This window comes from Eptatretus burgeri, chromosome 16 (genome assembly GCF_056783735.1).
Source record: "Eptatretus burgeri isolate ZD-2024b chromosome 16, Ebu_testis_v1, whole genome shotgun sequence".
Taxonomy (NCBI): Eukaryota; Metazoa; Chordata; class Myxini; order Myxiniformes; family Myxinidae; genus Eptatretus; species Eptatretus burgeri.
In genome coordinates, this window is record NC_140976.1 from 40,027,647 (window position 1) to 40,048,610 (window position 20,964).

A 20,964-nucleotide genomic window follows, 5' to 3' on the forward strand; every position below is an offset into this window, starting at 1 on the left:
GAGTTATTTTTCTCACTTAAATCTTTTCTTTTGATTATTTTTCACCATCTGAAAAAAACATCGGAACTATAAGAAAATAAAGATACATTTCTGCAGAAGGTTCATTGACACCGTCAACTGAGTGAAGGATATAATACGACAACACCAACATGAAGAAGAAGAAGAAGAAAAAGAAGAAGATGAAGATGAAGATGAAGAAGAATAAGAATAAGAATAAGAATAAGAATAAGAATAAGAAGAAGCAGAAGCAGAACAAGAAGAACAAGAAGCAGAACAACAAAATGAAGAAACAGAGGAAGAGGAATAAAAATAATAATAATAATAATAATAATAATAATAATAATAATAATAATAATAATAATAATATTATAATAACAACAATAATTTTGGCAAAGTTAGTCACATTACGTTGGATTATCATGTGGATTAATGTAGGATGTAGTACCACAGTGTGTGCTGTACGTGAAGTCACCATGGAACGCCTCGTCTAACAACAGTTGACCCTTCATCAGTTAAGAGAAACTTCAAAATCTTTTTGAAAAAAAATGTCGATTCGCTGAAAGTTCATTCGCCGTCGTGATGTTCGGAAACTAGGATTACGTGGAAAAAAATAAAGGGCCAAATAATTTATAGGGGGTTCTAGTAACACCACTAATTATATAATTAAACAAGATAGCGAGCAGGTGTCCGATTTCAGCGGAGTCGGACACAGCGAGTACACGACGTACACAGCGAGTACACGACGTACACAGCGAGTACACGACGTACACAGTGAGTGCCCCGTGTACACAGTGAGTGCCCCATGTTCACAGTGAGTGCCCCATGTATACAGTGAGTACACGACGTACACAGTGAGTGCCCTATGTATACAGTGAGTACATGACGTACACAGTGAGTGCCCCATGTATACAGTGAGTACACGACGTACACAGTGAGTGCCCTATGTATACAGTGAGTACATGACGTACACAGTGAGTGCCCCATGTATACAGTGAGTACACGACGTACACAGTGAGTGCCCTATGTATACAGTGAGTACATGACGTACACAGTGAGTGCCCCATGTATACAGTGAGTACATGACGTACACAGTGAGTGCCCCGTGTACACAGTGAGTGCCCCGTGTAGACAGTGAGTGCCCCGTGTAGACAGTGACTGCCCCGTGTAGACAGTGAGTGCCCCGTGTATACAGTGAGTGCCCCGTGTATACAGTGAATGCCCCGTGTAGACAGTGACTGCCCCGTGTAGACAGTGACTGCCCCGTGTAGACAGTGAGTGCCCCGTGTATACAGTGAGTGCCCCGTGTATACAGTGAGTGCCCCGTGTATACAGTGAGTGCCCCGTGTATACAGTGAGTGCCCCGTGTATACAGTGAGTGCCCCGTGTAGACAGTGAGTGCCCCGTGTATACAGTGAGTGCCCCGTGTATACAGTGAGTGCCCCGTGTATACAGTGACTGCCCCGTGTAGACAGTGAGTGCCCCGTGTAGACAGTGACTGCCCCGTGTAGACAGTGACTGTCCCGTGTAGACAGTGACTGTCCCGTGTAGACAGTGACTGCCCCGTGTAGACAGTGACTGCCCCGTGTAGACAGTGAGTGCCCCGTGTATACAGTGAGTGCCCCGTGTATACAGTGAGTGCCCCGTGTATACAGTGAGTGCCCCGTGTATACAGTGAGTGCCCCGTGTATACAGTGAGTGCCCCGTGTATACAGTGAGTGCCCCGTGTATACAGTGACTGTCCCGTGTAGACAGTGACTGCCCCGTGTAGACAGTGACTGCCCCGTGTAGACAGTGAGTGCCCCGTGTAGACAGTGAGTGCCCCGTGTATACAGTGAGTGCCCCGTGTATACAGTGAGTGCCCCGTGTAGACAGTGACTGTCCCGTGTAGACAGTGACTGCCCCGTGTAGACAGTGACTGCCCCGTGTAGACAGTGAGTGCCCCGTGTATACAGTGAGTGCCCCGTGTATAAAGTGAGTGCCCCGTGTATACAGTGAGTGCCCCGTGTATACAGTGAGTGCCCCGTGTATACAGTGACTGTCCCGTGTATACAGTGACTGCCCCGTGTATACAGTGAGTGCCCCGTGTATACAGTGACTGTCCCGTGTAGACAGTGACTGCCCCGTGTAGACAGTGACTGCCCCGTGTAGACAGTGAGTGCCCCGTGTATACAGTGAGTGCCCCGTGTATACAGTGAGTGCCCCGTGTAGACAGTGACTGTCCCGTGTAGACAGTGACTGCCCCGTGTAGACAGTGACTGCCCCGTGTAGACAGTGAGTGCCCCGTGTATACAGTGAGTGCCCCGTGTATACAGTGAGTGCCCCGTGTATACAGTGAGTGCCCCGTGTATACAGTGAGTGCCCCGTGTATACAGTGAGTGCCCCGTGTATACAGTGACTGCCCCGTGTATACAGTGACTGTCCCGTGTAGACAGTGACTGTCCCGTGTAGACAGTGACTGTCCCGTGTAGACAGTGACTGTCCCGTGTAGACAGTGACTGTCCCGTGTAGACAGTGACTGCCCCGTGTAGACAGTGACTGCCCCGTGTAGACAGTGACTGTCCCGTGTAGACAGTGACTGCCCCGTGTAGACAGTGAGTGCCCCGTGTATACAGTGAGTGCCCCGTGTATACAGTGAGTGCCCCGTGTATACAGTGAGTGCCCCGTGTATACAGTGAGTGCCCCGTGTATACAGTGAGTGCCCCGTGTATACAGTGAGTGCCCCGTGTATACAGTGAGTGCCCCGTGTAGACAGTGACTGCCCCGTGTAGACAGTGACTGCCCCGTGTAGACAGTGACTGCCCCGTGTAGACAGTGACTGCCCCATGTAGACAGTGAGTGCCCCGTGTAGACAGTGACTGCCCCGTGTAGACAGTGAGTGCCCGTGTATACAGTGAGTGCCCCGTGTAGACAGTGACTGCCCCGTGTAGACAGTGACTGCCCCGTGTAGACAGTGACTGCCCCATGTAGACAGTGACTGCCCCATGTAGACAGTGACTGCCCCGTGTAGACAGTGACTGCCCCGTGTAGACAGTGACTGCCCCGTGTAGACAGTGACTGCCCCGTGTATACAGTGACTGCCCCGTGTAGACAGTGACTGCCCCGTGTAGACAGTGAGTGCCCCGTGTAGACAGTGAGTGCCCCGTGTAGACAGTGAGTGCCCCGTGTAGACAGTGAGTGCCCCGTGTAGACAGTGAGTGCCCCGTGTAGACATTGACTGTCCCGTGTAGACAGTGACTGCCCCGTGTAGACAGTGACTGCCCCGTGTAGACAGTGAGTGCCCCGTGTAGACAGTGAGTGCCCCGTGTAGACAGTGATTGCCCCGTGTATACAGTGATTGCCCCGTGTAGACAGTGACTGCCCCGTGTAGACAGTGACTGCCCCGTGTAGACAGTGACTGCCCCGTGTAGACAGTGAGTGCCCCGTGTAGACATTGACTGTCCCGTGTAGACAGTGACTGTCCCGTGTAGACAGTGACTGCCCCGTGTAGACAGTGACTGCCCCGTGTAGACAGTGACTGCCCCGTGTAGACAGCGACTGCCCCATGTAGACAGTGACTGCCCCATGTTGGTGGAAGTCCGAGGCCACTGGTTTATTGCCTGGTGGTGTTGTTTATACAAGATGATTGATAAATGTTACCTAGTACGAAGTGATGGTCATTATTGTATGATGGTAGTGAGATATGTTCTGCAGGCTGCTTTGTTGGAAGTATTAATTCGTACAAAGGTCATATCCATGATGGTTTTATTTGTGAAGGGGTGATGACAATTAATACTTGTTACTTGAATCAATGTGATGATTCATTTTATCATTAGATGACAATCATAATGTGTATCGGGTACTGTCTGGATTCACAATATACAAGGTCTACACAAAAAGGTTGTCTCACTTTAAGCAAAATATATGAATTGGTGTGTTTGGCTGACTTGATTGTCCTTTAGGCGATTGCCAGAAAACTCTGGTGCAATGCCGTATGGAGCTGCGTGCATCAGTCGGGGCACTGTGTTCCTGCATTGAGACGTTTGGAGCTGGGCGACTCAGTCCAGAGATCCTGAGACTGGCCAAACATGACCGGAGTGAAACTGTAAGGGTGATTTGTTTTGGAGTCCTTGTACTCACAAAAATAGCTGAAAAATGGTTAAAAAGTACTTCGATTCTCAATTATTTCCAGTTCATTTTTTTATCTATTTAACACAAGAACAATGAAAGGGCAATACATAATACTTCACTGTTTATGAAAGACTATAACATTCAATTATATAATTACACATCTCAATAGTGATGCAAAAGTTTATTGTTATTGAATCACTAAAAGATTGAACACTTACACCACTCGTTGTCACACCAAAAAGGCTAGTCATACATTATCCTGAGTGTTTTATGCCCCTAGACGTGTAACACTTCCCTTACTGTACTGTTAATGAAATATTTCCATCTGCAGATTCCCACTCTTTGGATTGTCTTGTACCGTTTGTTGCTGTTGCAGTCACAAAGAGAAGTCAGAGAAACTGAACAATGTTCATTAGGTGGGTTGCTGAGCTATCTTTCTCACGTACAGTACTACACATTTGCATACTTAATATGAGAGTCTAGTATCAAAGATGAGATAAATGACAAACTACCCAATGTTATAAGGGGGAGTGGGGATTGGAGGTGGCGAGAGTGGACATATACAAGGAGGAAAGCAGAAAAAAAAAATAGGATCACTGCATCTGTAGCTGATCTGGGCCCTGGTATAATGTAATCCAAATTTGGTAGAATTTTGACTGGTGGGTCTGGAGAAGAAGATTTTTGAAGGAATTTATGTGACCGCCATTTTGACACACTTCCGGTCATGTGATCGGCATAATATTGTTGCGGCCACGGGTACCGAGACACCAGCTTGTCACTCAGGGGGATTAATCCCCGGTTGTTCTTGGTAGAGCCGGACCTGGGGCCACCCCTCACAATTAACGTTGTGGCACGGTGGGTTGTTTTAAAACCACGAACGTCACCCAGTCAACCACGAGTTACAGTGTCCGCCGTCTAATTATTCCGTTTAACTAGAGGTCACGTGGTTACCTGAGCGGGGAGCGCGCCCTCGGCAAAGCACCAATCCATCCATCGGGACCATACTCTGTGCAGAGCGTTGGTGCTGCCGAAGCAGTCTCCTTGGCTATTGGACACAATCCTGGACGGGTCGCCATTCCGACACAGGATACCAGCATGCTGGCACTCATTTTGCCGACCTCGGAAGGATGACAGGCAGAGTCAACCCCACCTGGTATTAATTCAATAGCCAAGGGGGATTTGAACTCAGGATCATGGGACCCCAAGCCTTCCACCTTGACCATAAAGCCAACACCAGGCATATAAAGCACCAATGTTATCTCCATTAGATTTTAATTAGGGTGGCTGAACGTTTTAACCGCTGGTGCGTGCAGACGATTTTTTGGTCAAATCTGCGGTAATTACCTCCCAGTCTATCTCAGTTCGGACAATGCGAGACCAATGGAAGGAAAGGACAAACACGGGCAGGTTGGAAATCGAAAAATAATTTATTTATAATAAAATAAATAAATAAAATAACTTTTTATTTGTTGAGGTAAATAAAGAACGAATTTCAAAGCAAAATCAATCAAAATGCCAGGAAAGGGACAAAAAGCAGATGCTTATCGGGGGTTGATTTACTTACAGCTAAACACAGACAAGGGTACCCAACAGATCATTCAGAGGGAGGGGATGGGGAGAATCGTCTCGCTCACCAGAAAGTCGTCCTTGAAGCGAAAATGTCCTGAAAATGCGTGCGTGCGTGTCACATCCGTCGCCAGCACCCAGCTTTGCCGTGCATCCTCTCGCGGGGCAGCCTTGAACACCAGTCGAAGTCTGGAGGGCACCGAGATCGTCTGTCGTGGGTTTAGACCCTGGAGTTATTGGTGATCGACCCGTGCCTCACTTGTTGGCGGCGCTGCTCACACCCACACATGCACCACACGCTCGCTTGCCGAAGCACTGGGAAGGACGAATTGTCTCATCGGCGCTGGTCAGACAACCGCTTCTTGGTCACTTCTCTCGCCCTTTGCTTTTTCCTCGCTCCTTTCGCTTTTCCTCTCTTCACGCTTTTCTCTTCAGAACGCTTTTTTCCCCTCCTTTCTTTCCTCACTTTTTCTCAGAATTTTTCTCTTCAGACTTTTTCTCTCTTCACACTTTCGCTCTTCACACTTTTTCTCTTCAGACTTTTTTTCTCTTCAGACTTTTTTTCTCTTCAGACTTTTTCTCTCTTCACACTTTTTCTCTCTTCACACTTTTTCTCTCTTCACACTTTTTCTCTCTTCACACTTTTTCTCTCTTCACACTTTTTCTCTCTTCACACTTTTTCTCTCTTCACACTTTTTCTCTCTTCACACTTTTTCTCTCTTCACACTTTTTCTCTCTTCACACTTTTTCTCTCTTCACACTTTTTCTCTCTTCACACTTTTTCTCTTCACACTTTTTCTCTTCACACTTTTTCACTTCACACTTTTTCTCCTCGGACTTTTTCTCTTCAGACTTTTTCTCCTCGGACTTTTTCTCTTCAGACTTTTTCTCTTCAGACTTTTTCTCTTCGGACTTTTTCTCTTCAGACTTTTTCTCTTCAGACTTTTTCTCTCAAGAACGTACCTCTCACTCGTTTTTATATCCCCGGGCCTTCTCCGCGGGGTGCCATCCACCCCAAACTCACCCCGCCCAACTGGGACACGGTTACCATGACGACCCGTGCGCTCTCAAAAAAGGCTCACGAAAGATTGCCGCTGAGGAAGAATGGGGGCGGGCTTCAGAGCTCGTGAAAGAATGTTGCTGAGGAAAAATGAGGGCGGGCTTCAGAGCTTGTGAAATAAATGTGTGTAAACGTGTCGTAAAGAAAAAAGCTTCCCATAAGAGAGGGGATCTATCCTTTACCCTTCTCAACGCATCACATTTAAGATCCCATTAGACGTGGGGATGGGGCTAATCTGAACATGCATTTGAAGAAATAACTGTCTGAGGACCTGGATGTGTGGATGCATTCATCAGACTGGATTCTAAAATCCGTAACAATATAATACCATTCCTTTCGTACCGTAAAGGCCCATTGGGCTGCCAAAGCATTTTCATTGGCAAGGAGTGTACAATGTTGGACGGGTGACCACTCCAATGCAGGTTACCCCAAATGGTTATCACCTGAGTACGCTGGTACTCATTTCACCGACCTCGGAATGATGATCGATGAGTCATCTCCACCAGAGGTTAATTCAATAGGGGAAAAAAGGGGCTTGAACTGAGGACCCTAATGTCCCAAGTCAGCCACCTTAACCGCTAAGCCAACATCAGGCTTACTTGATCAGCATGACCTTTGCAATTTAACATCAGGACCCTGTCTTCATGTTGTAACCCAAAGTTGGTAGCATTATTACTGGTTAAACCCAAGCAAAATTGAAAATCATTCCAAACGGAAACATACTGCTTTTAAGGATGTCATAAAGGATACAAACAACAGGCACAAAGAACTCACGTAACGTGGTAAATAAGGTGGTGTAGAAGGTGCTGTATCAATGGAGGTAAACTTCCGAATTTGTTTTTGATTCGACTTTTTTAATCTTTATTTTATTTCATTTGAATTATATACTTCAACACCGTAGAACACTAATAACCTTTTTGGCACCTTCAAAATACCTTCCGTTTAGCAGTACTTAGATAAAATATTACAGCATTTTATATCATCATGATCAATCAAATTTGCCACTCGCAGACCCCTCCAATGTCCTTGTTTCTCAAGACTGTGTGGGGAAAGGTCTTCTGTGAACTCTCGTTTATTTATTTGTCTTCCGACATCACTGCAGGTTACAACTACCACTTCGTCGCCAGTTGTCATCCACATAGAGGGCTATACTTGATGCATGACCGACTCGTAATTGTATATATTCAGAATGATTTATATTATTTGGAATCTCTGAATTTGTTTTTAACGATATGATTAAGTAAAGCATTTATTTTCTTTACTTCTCTCTGGCAGACTTTTTTGCTTCACCGTAAATGTCCTATAATTGGTGAGCTTAGAAATTGAAGATCGGTTGCACTTGTGCACCTACCTCTTAAAACAATTTCTCTTTGGCCCTATCAACTCCATAGTAACTAACAAGTTTCTGTCTCGTTTTCCTTTTACCAATGATGTACTTGTTTGTTTAACTCCTATTGAAGGAAGCTTGAAATGTGACGATTGTTTTGTTGAACACCTAACCTCTACCCCACTCGCACCCTCAACCCCCTACCACAGAAACTAAGGTGGAATGCGTGAAGGTGGCACTTCTTGCTGATGGCTGTGGGTTGGGAGGACCTCCCGGCATACCTGCTCAATCTTCTTGCGGTGCCCGACTCATGCTCTTTGCGGTTGCTTGGTTGTTTCGAAGACGTGAGCGGTCAACACGTCTTCTGCACCTTGGAGGGAGCACAAAGATCCACCATGAGATAGACACAACCACAGTGCGGTTCGCCACATGCATTTGATTTTTCTCATAATTGACATTGCGTCTTATGCAACCCCAAAGCAACGTAACTGTTTCTATCGTTGACCTCTCCCCATTAATTAATTAATGTTGTAATAAAAATGTAAAGTTAAAAAAAAAAAAATTCCCAATTCTGTTTTTTGCAGGAACAGTTTATTTGTGGGGAGCGTGAGGCGTGGTTGAAACCCCTGAGGACCCAGTTTCCAGATGCAGACAAAGCAGTAGCAAGTGGAGGCACATTATGGATCATACATCGTTTACAGTGGCTGGCAAGAAGGCTGGACGTGCAAAGGCGTAGCATACTAGCAGCCAAGGAGGAAACCAGGCGACTAGAACACAAAGTAGGTACAGCGTCTTAGGGAACAACCACAACTAGATCATTGCATAACTTGTGCAACCACCCTCCACCATCACACCTTTTGTGGTCCAGACATGAAATGGTGGACTTCGGATTTGCATACCACCCTATTCACACATAATTCTTGAAGCCATAGTCTTGTTTTTCTTTGCATAACCCCAACCCAAAACTTGGCAAAGTAATTTTGGGTACATGTGCAGTACACACACGAGATTCCCAAGAGAATATATTTGTTGAAAAGCTGGGAGTACCTCGGAAACTGATAACGTTGTCAGTGCAGCAACATTTTGGCTTCCTTTCTGCCAATAATTCCATCACAACTCAAACACTTTTGGTTGTGCATTGTTCTGATGAAAGGTGTCATTGCAATCGAGGTTTGTTGGGTGAAATTTCATTATAATCGGCAGAAGCTTCTTTTTTTCTTTTTCTTTTTTTTCCAAGAGATCACAATGAGGCTGGGAGAGTTGTTCTTTGGGCCTTTCAAACCGAATGAGACAAAATAAAACCTCTTTTGTCTGAGGAAGTAGTATAGAGGACCTTGTCCTCGGAAGCAATCTGGCAACATTTATTTTGCAGTGGACCACTTTGCTTTCATTGATGTGGCTGTCTGGTTAAGGAGGCAGCTGGTGTGGTGTAGGGAGTGCAAAAAGCAACATAATTTGGACATTTGTTCAGTCCAACTGATGGTTTTTCGTTTTTGCATTCTAAGCTACTCGATGAAATAGCTCATGGGAAAATGCAAAGAAATTCTCACCTATGAACACTACAGTGGGCTAGGAGGGTGACTTAGAGGGATGCACACTCGCCTCTGGGCTGTCGAGACTGGGTTTGAATCTCGGCCCAGCTATAAATTGTCATTGTGGTGTTTCACAAGCAGGACGAGCTATCGTTTTGTGTCGTCCTTAGGGCGGACGTTAATCCAGCGGACCCGTGTGCCGGCATTGATTGTTGTTGGACGTTAAAAATCCCACTTTCAAGATGAGGAGGCGAGTTATTGCCAGGATCCTGAACAAATTCCAAAATCCTACTTGAACCGCGAGTCGTTCTCTGATCTTCTTGATCGCTCCTTTGACACCAGGTTACACTGCTTGCTGTCCTAGAATATGGTTGCTGTCTACACGTCATCTCCTGTAGCATTAATATTCATCAAGTAGAGTTATGGATGGAATCGACAAGACGTTGATGGAAGTTTGCCAACGGCTGTGGGGAGCAAAGAGAAGCTGACGTTTAGGACATTGACCCTTCGTCAGCGTATACAAGGGTTAATACCTGAAACGTCAGCTTCACCTCGGTTGTTTGTTCATGTTGTTGGTTCATTTCTGTTGGTCCATACAGTGGACTAAACAGTAACAACATGACATAAAAACCTATCTTCTGACTGAAAAAAAAAATGGATGAATTTGGCACTAGAATGCAGGAAATTGCATCTTAGACACACCAGCAATCAAACATTTTCTGGGGGGCATGCCCTCAGACCACCATAGATTTTTCGGGCGCTTCACGTTCTCAATTCTCGGTCGCTTCACGACCTCACTGGACAAATTTTACATTCTCATGCTTTTCCATTATTTGGGGTTGACAGGTCTGCATATATGATAAAAAATTATGATTACAAAACTCACATGGTTTGGTGGCCATCTTGCATAGAAAAACACACCTTATCCTATTAACAGGAAACTTCACAAGCATGATCCCCGACCCCATTAGAGGCAAAATGTGAATTTATGATGTCATTGGTCATGTGGTTCGGCAGCCATATTAGATTGAAAATGAAATTTTTTTTTAAATCTTCTCCAGAAAGGCTGCACAGATTGAGGAGAAACTTTATAAGCACATTTCCCATGACATCCTTTTACAAGTTTGGTAATTTCTAATTGATAGGTCACATGGTTTGGTGGCCATATTGGATTTACCCAAAAACCTTCAAACATCTCTCCAGAATGGCTGGTCAGATCAAGGGGAAACTTCACACATATATTTCCCAAGGACAGTTAATATAAGTTTGTTAATGAATAAATGATAGGTCACATCGTTTGGCAGCCATATTGGATTGAAGAAAAATATTAAATAATGTTTTCTCTGAAGCCACTTATCCTATCAAAGCGAAACTTTGCAACTGTCATCTTACCCCATTGCTGCGTCTCGGTTAAAAATTATGATGTCAAAGGTCACATGGTTTGGTGGCCATCTTGGATAGAAAAATGCACCTTATCCAATCAACACGAAACTTAACAAACCTGATCTGATTTCCCATCGAGGGAGAATATAAATTGATGATGCAATCGGTCATGTGATTCGGCAGCCATATTGGATTGAAAATTTATAAATTATAAAGTCTTCTCTGAAACGGCTGAACAAATCACGCCGAAACTTTACAGGTATGACCACCGATCCATGATGAACAAAAAGTTCTCACCGCCTTTTGATGCAGGTCACATGGTTTGGTAGCCATCTTGGACTGAAGAAAAAATATTAAATAATGTTTACTCTGGAACTGCTGCATCAATAAATGTGAAACTTCATAATCTCGCCGACGTGGGAAATGTATGATTTAAAATTCAACCTGATCGGCCACAAGGTCTGTCAGACAGAATTATTTAATTATTTGAATCTGAGAACTTTTAGAATTTTTTTTCATTTTTTGCACAAGGCTCACTTGGTTGTGACTGCATGCGTTTGAGGGTACAGAAGTAGCAATCAATTGATACCGATGATGGCCCCAGGAAAAATGGTCAACTGTGTACACAATAAATTGATGGAACATGGCCTGATCCTCAGTGCATAACTTGTGAATCCCGCGTCGTAGAGAAACGTGTGGGGCCTCTTAGACTCAGGGGAATCCTGCATTACCCTCTGCACCGATAGTGTCCACAATTATTACTTTGTGTTCAAGTTATTTCAACACCAATTCAATTTATACCAACTATGTATTCAGGAAAAAGGGCTAACTGTTTTCGTAATAAATAGATTGAATGCGCTGTGTTACTGGGTCCACAACTCATCAATCCCGCGTAGTAAAGAGATGCATGGAGGGCTTAGTGTTACTCGGTGGAGTTCCGGTTTCCCCTACGGACCCATGGTGACATTTCCCGCACATTTATTACTTCGTGTTCAGGAAATTTAAACACCATTTCAATTGATATCGACGATGTCCCCAGGAAAAAGGGCTAACTGCATACGTAACGAATATATTGAACACTTCGTATTATTCGGTCTGTAACTCATCATTCCTGTGTTGTATCAAAGCAGGGTGGTATTTGTATCAAAGCCGGACGTCTTGGTACCTGGTCATTACTGCCAGCAGTTATAAAGTGGCAGTTCTAGTTATACTTGTTATTGGTTTGGTTCTGACCCTTAAAATATTGTGGTCACAATGATCCCTGATCCTCCCCTCATCACGAAGTGATATTATATATGTATTTTGATTTACATGCAGGTACACCTGCATACCCAAGGAGTTTCGCTGCACTCCCATGCAGTGCACCTCACCCTGCATGACCTTTGGCTACTCCGAGATCAGCTGTGCTTGTACCAGGTAAGGCACATGCAGTTTCTGTCACCTTCAATCATCAAATCGTTGACAGATGATTGATTGTTAAATCTTTCATGCTCTGGTTCTTTCTTGCTCTGGTTCTTTCTTGTTATCCAATATAACCTTGACCAGAGCCATGACAGTGAATTTGAAGGTTTAAACATGTTTTTCATTCGTTTTGCCATTAGTGGCTCTCTGACATGGAGGAACAGAACAAAAGGCTGAAGGCTTATGTTGCATGGCAGGAGGTCGAGCCTGTGTTCTGGCAATGGATGGTGAGACTCGATGAATCGCACAACAGACAATACACTCCTTCCTGCACCATGTTACATTCTAGCCATTTTAAAATTTTTTACTGGAACCGTCTTTAAGGTTTTGGATGACTGTCATCTCGAGAAATAGCCTCCTTGATATTGTCTCCAATCGATGTTGTTCAGCAGTTACACAATTGTGATGAGCTTTATTTACCAAGTGTTGAAGCTTATTTTCACTTGTAATTTACTATTAAGCCAGGTGTTGGCGAAATTGTTAGGGTGGTGTGCTTGGGGTCCCAAGGACCTGAGTTCAAATCCCGCTTAGCTGTTGAATTAATACCAGGTGGGGTTGACTCAGCCTGTCATCCTTCTGAGGTTAGCAAAGTGAGTACCAGCTTGCTGGGATGATTGAGCCATTCGAGTATCATGTGTTGGAGTGACGACCCGTCCAAGATTATGCCCAATAGCCCAGGAGACTGCTTCGGCAGCATCGACGCTCTGTACAGAGTATGGTCCTGATTGATGGATGGATAAACGGTTGAGGTGGCTGGTTTAAGATCTTAGGGTCTTGAGTATGAGTCCCGTCTTGTTGTTAAATAACATCAAGTGGGTTGAGTCAGCCCGTCATCCTTCCGAGGTCGGCAAAATGAATACCGGCTTACTGGAAACAGGGGGCACTGTATCAACGGCACAACTGCACTCCCAACAATGATGCAACCAGCAGCCACAGGTTGCATACAAAATAATAATAATTTGCTATTAAAATTCATGTCTGCAACACAAAAAGCTCCAGTTACAGGCCTTTGAAGAATAATTTGTCGTCCTCACTTGTTCTGTTTCACTAACACGTTCTAGGGCAGCATTTTGAACTTGGAACTATCACGTAAAGGCAGCAATAAAAGAGCTGAACATCATTTTGAAATGGTTGGAATACCTGAGCATGGAGGAGGTGCACATGGCCATATCAGAAGAGGTCATCTCTTTGGAGAGGACAGATCTGACAACTCCAATGTGCGTTCAAATGGACTAATGGCAGATATCTCTGAAGTCCGTCAGGAGCTCTGCCAGTTAAAAACCCAGCTTGAAAGACTCGTGGACACAAGGCGGACGATCTTCAAGCGAAAGGTAGGTGACTTTGCAAGACAAGCATATTTGCATTGAATAAATGGCAGTAGGCAAGATACTTGCTACAGGAGTTGCTCGGTGGTAGCGTGCTCTCCTGGAACCAAACTGGTTCTGTGACCATTTTTGTGTGGTACCACCAATGATTATGTAGGGCTGACAGGATGGCCTAGAGGTACACACACTGTTTCGCCTGTGTTTGAATCCTGACTCAGCTATGAACTGTCATGCTGGTGTTTCCTAGGCAGAGTGATTCATCAACGTGTGTCCCATCCCCTGGATGGATGTTAAATTGGGTATCCCATCTGCTGGCATTAGTTGGTGGATGTTAAAGATCCCATGGTATCTTAGCGAAGAGTATGTGAGCAATCACCAGCACCCTGAACAAATAAAAATTCCTCCTCCAACCTACAGAGGGTGTTGCATCAGTGGCATAGCCGTGTCCTCAGCCAATGATGTTACTCACAGCCTTGTGCTGCATACAAAAGAATAAGTCATAGGTATTGTGTGATGAGTGAGACTAACATGGCATCAATCCTTGAACGAGTAATACTTGCATGTAAGTGTTGGACTTTTTAATTTCAAAAAAGCATCTTTGTCATGTCCTTCAATTTCCTCACTAGATGCTCGAGTTGCGGCAAGCTGCTGAGGTACGAAGCGATGTCACGATGGAACTGCACAGTCTGGATGATGATTCGGAAAGAACAGTAAGACAAATCCGGACATTGAGAAGATACAGCAAAGGGCCAATCCAGTTGTGCTTGGACATGTCGGGAGGGCGAACGTCGAAGCTTGCTGGATGGAGAGAACGAGTCAGTGTTGTGGAAAAGTATACACATGAGGGGAAGCCCATCACCGGTGTGCTGGAGGCTTCCGAAACGATTGCTGTACTATCGGGGCAGGTACGGAGACTGCAGCAGCTGTTGCGGTGTCGCCAGGACAAATGGAGACGACAATTGGAAGGCAAGATCGCAGAATCCAGACACCTTGTTTGCATTCCACCCCATAAAGGATTCAGCGTTTCTTTGATCCGCGGAGAGACCAGTGATGAACGGTGAATCAGCTGCTTGTTTTCATTTTGCTTCGTGTGTATATAGTTAAATCTCTAAGCATTGTCAGAGTTTTGTGCTTATTAAGGCTTTTAATTGGCACATCTATTTGTCCAGTCGATGGAAACAACCAAACAAACACAAAATCTTTTGTTTTGTTTTTTGTTAGTCATAAAAATATGATATTGGTCAATAACGTTGTGGCTGCCTGTCGAAGAGCCACAAGTTGGCTTGGAATTTTACCTTTTGTCCCAAGTGGGTGTTGTATTTGACATCTTCTCATGCAGAGATTTACTTCAAAACTACTCGACATGAGAGAGAGAAAAAAGAAAGAAACATTTTATTGTTTATTCAGCTTCTGCTTTCATAGTAGTCGAGGCCATCTCGAAACTGATTAATTTGAATTGTCAAATAAACTTTGTTGCATTTAATCATCTTGAATTATTTCTTGTTCATCGTCAATTTCCAGGGTCGCCAGCATAGCTTGGAAGTATGCGCACTCACTTTTGATCTACCATGCCTGGGTTCGAATCTCAACCCAGCTATAAATTGTCACCCTGGTGTTTCACAGGTCAGGAGATACATTGTGTGCATTGTCCATCGGAAGGACGTTAAGCCAGAGTGAGGGTGTGTGAGTAATGGTCTTTGGTGGACGTTAAAGATCCCTCTGTATTTTGCAAAAGAGTCGGTGCATTATTGCCGGCACCCTGAACACATTACAAGTTATTGTCTCAGTGCTGAGAAAGCAATGGCAAACCACCTTGCCAAGAAATTGCTTTGGCAGCACTGACGCTCTTTTGACGATGGCAAATCCAAAGCAACATGGCAAAAATGTTTCATTTATGGTAATAGAGTCGTAATCCAACTCGCTTTGGAGTTCAACTCTTGATTTGTGGTTTGCCTTTGCGAGGTGGTGAACCCTACAAGTTTGAGCAACTGATCTGCTCGTGGTTTGTCAAGGAAGTAGATGGGAGGGTTCACCCCACGGTCATGAGATTATATATATATATATATATATATATATATATATATATATATATATATATATATATATATATATAATGTGTGTTGGACCAGGCCTTGATTCGATCATGGTCTGTCGAGAGGGAAGCAACTGCTGCCTTCTTATTTGAAGGATGGTTTGGTGGCAGAGGGTACAGTCATCAGTGAAAAGATAAGGATTTTTCAGAAAAGTTGAAAGATCATTGAAGATGAATATGATTGGACCTAAAACACTGCTTTGCGGTACCTCACCTTCGACAGGGAGAAGAGATATGGGAATCCTATTGAGAACCACACACTGACCATGAACATGGTGGAAAGTCAGTAAGCCATGAGAAGAGGTAGCTTTCGATGTCAGAGGGTGAGAATTTGGAGAGCAATGAAGCAGACTGTCAAATGCTAAAGATACAGTGTTTGTAAAGAGACGGCCCTGATCTCCCGTTTTGAGATTCAGAGCCTCCATCCATTGGTGGGAGAGCAGCAGCATTATGTCCCGGGTGGAGTGACCAGGTTGGAAACAAAATGGATGGTTTGAAAGATCGGACTGTTGCAGGAAAAAAAAAAAAGGATTTGATAACTGTCATGATCTGAGCTTCCCACAAACTCGAGGCCTGACTAGCCAATTCGTAAAAGACTTGAGCTAAAAACTTTCCCCGGCTTACCTCATGAGGCCGGAATAACCAGGGCCGTTAAAGTATGTAGCTCCAGTCGTAGTTTCAGAAATTTCAATCGGCACGTCAACTCGTACCACAAACCCGTACTGTATTATCTGAGGCTTCCAACCAGATACCCCAAAATAATTTTAATGAACAAAAGTGTTCCATTTTCACAGCAGTTGTCAGAAATTATGAATAATGATCCTTTACCAAAATAGGAGATAGAGATTTTTAGTTCTGGGAGAACTTCCTCCTACCTCCTGAAACCCAAATGGAGATAGCATGAGAAAAGGTTTACAAATGGGTTTCAATGTTCCCAAAACATCACGACAGCCTCTTATTGAGAGAGAAAAGGCCCTTTTTTTAATCAAAGGAAGAGGGACAGCTTCTCCCTGTGGACCGGCAGAAGGAGAAATAAATAAACAGAACCGGTGGTTGAGCACAATGTCAATTTCAATAAACGGATGAACTCACATTTTCTCCATCCCCAGTGGATAGTTTATTTATTTATTTTATCCGTATACAGCCTGTGGCTGCTTGGCTGGCATCATTTTCTGGGGTCGCAGCTGTGCCGCTGATGCAGTGCCCCCCGTTACCGGTAAGCTGGTACTCATTTTGCCGACCTCAGAAGGATGACGGGCTGAGTTAAAACCCACATGGTGTTAATTCAACGTAACGACAGGGGGCTTGAACTTAAGACCTTCGGATCTTCAGCCGGCCACCTTAACCGTGAAGCAGAGAACACTCACAATTAACATTTCTCGTTTACTCTCCAACACAAAGCACTTATGGAATTATGAATCGACGGGTCACCGACTGAAGATCCAGTCCTGGATATAAAGGTTCATGACCGAGGTCTAAACGCCTTCATTTCGACCTCTGTCGTGTCCGCAAGCCATACAGTCCCGTCGGAAGGAATGCAGGACGGAGATCTGCGCAGAGCGCAGCAGGACATGCGGTCTTATGCACATGAGGTGTTTGCAAGCCTGCTCTGGGGTCCAGCCATGCACGTGCACGAGGTAAGCGGCCACCAAGGTGGCGCTGCGGCAGCGGCCCGCCTTGCAGTGCACGTACACCGAATTACCAAGCACGTGGTGCCGCCGGACGAAGGCGACACCACGTCGAAGCTTGTCCACGGTCGGCGTGGCCACAAGGTCCACCGTGCTGAGTCTCAGGGTCTCCACCCCCGCTGCCCGCCACTCGTCCTCAGTGTTCACGAGGAATCTCATTTCGTAATCCTCATTCATACTCACAACCGCTCGGACCTTCTCCACCTGCATCAGGTGAGGGACCATCGAGCGGAAGGGCAGTGCACCCAGTAGCACAGTGTCGTCGACACGGTGGTACCAGGGTCTCTTCGTCAAGCGAGAGACCATGACGTTGTACACGAGGGTCGGGTAGAATGCAACTCGTGCAAAGACTTCCGATAAATGCATCGTCGACCAGGACCAGGACCAGGACCAGGACCAGGACCGACAAGGCGAGCGACGTCCCCCACCCCCTTTGCGTACCACGTGTCGAGGTCTTGACTCGAACCACAAATCGTTAACTCGTGCCGCCAATTTTGATTTTACTCATTACATATCACTTTGATCTGCTGACGATTCGCAATCAAACACATTCAGCTTCGGAATCTGTCACCGTAATGGCACTGATTGGTTAAATAAATAAATAATAAATATATTAAAATAAAAAAAAAACCTTGATGGACCAGCTCAAGCACACAGAACTTTGGCCACACACCGTCCATGACGCATTATGACGTTTCGGGCTTGCGTCATTTTTTTTTTTTTTCAAACTTTTTTTTCGTCATTATTTATAAACTAATGCTGGTCTAGTCATAATTTATAAACTATAAATTGATAAACTATTTATAAAATACAAAATTTATAAACTAGTGCAAAAAAATATATATAATTGTGACGTCAATCGTGACGTCATAACACCGTGTCCTGTCATTGGTTTGGTAAATAAATGGCAATAACTTGGGAACCACTTGTCCGATTAATATCAAACCTTGAAAAGACACAAACTCAGGTCCCCAACAATATACCTGGCAAGTTTCAATGAGATCGGACCATCTCAATGATATCAATGGAACTGGGATGCGTTCCGTTAGCAAGCAGATCGCTTACTGCTCATTAAGCACCCCTCTTGATCGCTTGCTCCGCTTGGAAAGCGATAACAAGCCGCTTGCTAACGGATCACATCCCTATTCTCTTCTGTTTAAAGGGGCTCCCTGCATCACCTCAGACATTGTTCCGCTCGTCGCATCTTGTCAATTTGGGCGCTTCTCCGACATTCCGCAATATTTATGTACCTAATATATAGATGGCTTGTTGGTTGCCATGGTTACAGCGAGTCGTGGTCGTGTCGTGTGGTTCGCTTTATTTAATTTCCCCTTTTATAGCATGGGAAATTGTCATGACGGTTCGATTTCATTTTCATCACTTCCACTTCCGTTTTCACATTTTTTTTGTCGTGGTTGGTGTACGTCACTTCCGATTTCACATTTTTTGTCGTGGTTGGCTTACGTCACTTCCTGCGGTGTCACTTTTTATTGTTTGTTCTGTTTTGTGGAGGCTTTCTCAGTTATATGGCTGTCTGCGGACATTTTAAAATTTTCAGTTCGTATCCGGCTCGAAATCAATAACCTCATAGAAGGCAGTTAAGCATCAACAACAACAACAACATCGGTACTGTATCACGTGATACAGGTGCTCCGTCGGTTTCGAGCATTCAACGTGATTACTGTTTCGGCATACCCCACTTCATGGAACTTTTATTTAAAGATAATTAAATTGGTATCACGGTACTTGGCGTGTGGTTTTTATTAATTATTTCTAACACCTTATTCGGTTGTGCTAATTGCGGAGCGTGGCCCACGCTGTGAATGGAGAAGGAGCCGTGCGGAGCAGGCCGCCTTGGACCGGCGTGTTGCCTGTGCCAGGCTGGAACCTTGCGGGACAGGTTGCTGGCCGTGGAGGCTCGGGAGGCGCGTGAGCTCAAGGCCGAACTTCACGCTGTGTTGGACCAGCTCATCTCGCTGGAGCGCGTTTGTGACCATGTCTCCCAAACGGTTTGTTTTATTGAGCGATCTGGTGGTTTATGAATTGTTATTTTTTTTTTTATCCCCGTTCATTTTCATCGGACAAATTTTTTTGGTTTGAAAGAATTAATATGACGTTTTGAATAAGGTGGTGTAAAAGATGGTGTATCAATGGCGGTGAAGATCCAAAAGATTTTTTTTTTTCTATACACTTTAAAATCTTTAATTTTATTTAAATTTAATTATAATCCTTGAACGGGAGAACATAAATCGCCTTATTGCCGCTGCCAAAATTCTCCAGCTTAACAGTACATGGACAAAGTATGACGCTATTTTTACGTCGTGTCGACCAATCAAATGTCCCGCCTGATTGTTTTTTTTTTCGTGACGTCATCAGTGAATCGGTTTCCCGGTGAAAATTGGTCAAGTCGAACGCTGCATAGGAAAAATCTGAAATTTGTTGAGCCTCATCTACACAACTCACCGTTGAAAAATATATTATGACGTCATAGGTGACATTTTTGTTCTATTCCCAGGACGTCTGTGCAAATGTGGTTCTTCTTTGTCGCCTGGTACCTCCAGACCAGCAACACCTTGTGATAAAAGTGGCACAACTGATCGGTCGTCTGTTTGGCCGACTGCAGGTGAGCCGGATTGAGTGGTTCTGAAGGTGGGCCGGATACGATGGCGTGCTCTGTCATTTGTTTGACGGGAGATACATTTGTCACGTGCTCAAATCTGCATTACAAGATCATATTTTGTTTTTGTTTTGGTATTTTTTTTTTAACCACTTCTCCTCGATTGCTCCATCTCTCCCCTGTTCGTTCAGGATGTACATATTGTTACGGCTGTGGAAATTCGCATTACACCATGAAGGGCCCGTATGTGAGATATCTCGAAGTACATGTGTAGTTAGCCCCAAACCCGTTGTTTAGAGGGAATAAATGTGATTCATTCGGGCTGCGACGCTTTGAGATAGCCGTTTTTCTGTTCTATCTGTATTTTGAACCAATCACGTCTCAACCGCCATCATACAACAACCACGTTAACCACCACTGATAAACCCTCCACCACCCTCACCTCTCCTTCTACGGCCATTCCCACACCACCTGTGAACACTGAGCGTCGGGCTGTCTTGGGCTCGTTTAGCGATACGCACCGAGCCGCGAGGCAAATAGCAGCCTTTCCGAAGGAGAATTCGGATCAAGAACGCTACACGCCCACTTCTGATCCGTCCAATTAGCAAGCGCGGAGCGGCTTGGCCCCGCCTCCAGGCGCGTCTGTGTGAAATCGATATATGCAAATTATAGGATCAGGGGAGGTTCACGCCCACTTTTCCTCCGTCCAATTGGCGAGCGTGGCTCCGCCCCCGAGGTCATCCTGATCCGGAAATTTGCATATTGTTTTCTCCTGCCGGCCTATAAAACGGCGAGCGCAAGGCGAA

At 44.8% G+C, this 20,964-nt stretch overlaps 3 protein-coding genes and 1 long non-coding RNA gene across 10 annotated transcripts in view; 2 read left to right on the forward strand and 2 right to left on the reverse strand.

The window, feature by feature from the left end:
* The first annotated feature begins 385 nt into the window (after nucleotides 1–385).
* Nucleotides 386–15,244, forward strand: TEDC1 (tubulin epsilon and delta complex 1). 7 transcript variants are annotated; one of them, XM_085859537.1, is made up of 9 exons: nucleotides 386–511; nucleotides 3,939–4,081; nucleotides 4,439–4,523; nucleotides 8,270–8,475; nucleotides 8,645–8,839; nucleotides 12,293–12,391; nucleotides 12,577–12,663; nucleotides 13,498–13,767; nucleotides 14,388–15,244. In XM_085859537.1, exons 2-9 carry the CDS (start codon nucleotides 3,971–3,973, stop codon nucleotides 14,820–14,822), a joined length of 1,488 nt encoding a protein of 495 aa, XP_085715663.1. In that variant the 5' UTR covers nucleotides 386–511; nucleotides 3,939–3,970; the 3' UTR covers nucleotides 14,823–15,244. The 7 variants fall into 7 exon arrangements, with proteins under 7 accessions (XP_085715663.1, XP_085715666.1, XP_085715667.1 ...); XM_085859540.1 differs by having other exon boundaries at nucleotides 436–771; nucleotides 4,484–4,523; XM_085859541.1 differs by having other exon boundaries at nucleotides 436–751; nucleotides 4,484–4,523.
* On the reverse strand, nucleotides 4,536–18,174 carry LOC147010909 (uncharacterized). The gene is made up of 3 exons (XR_015052376.1): nucleotides 17,983–18,174; nucleotides 8,342–8,430; nucleotides 4,536–5,944 (listed from the first exon to the last, which is right to left on the reverse strand). It is a non-coding gene; the product is annotated as an uncharacterized LOC147010909 (long non-coding RNA).
* Nucleotides 16,658–17,987, reverse strand: PTPMT1 (protein tyrosine phosphatase mitochondrial 1). Its single transcript, XM_085859544.1, has one exon. It carries the CDS (start codon nucleotides 17,905–17,907, stop codon nucleotides 17,329–17,331), a length of 579 nt encoding a protein of 192 aa, XP_085715670.1. The 5' UTR covers nucleotides 17,908–17,987; the 3' UTR covers nucleotides 16,658–17,328.
* A 945-nt stretch (nucleotides 18,175–19,119) lies between the features above and the next one.
* HEATR6 (HEAT repeat containing 6) overlaps nucleotides 19,120–20,964 on the forward strand; it is a 53,962-nt gene continuing 52,117 nt past the window's right edge. The window contains exons 1-2 of the mRNA XM_085858667.1: nucleotides 19,120–19,550; nucleotides 20,057–20,164. Coding sequence (XP_085714793.1) covers nucleotides 19,365–19,550; nucleotides 20,057–20,164 — 294 coding nt within the window. The 5' untranslated portion in view covers nucleotides 19,120–19,364. The remainder of the gene's footprint in view (nucleotides 19,551–20,056; nucleotides 20,165–20,964) is intronic.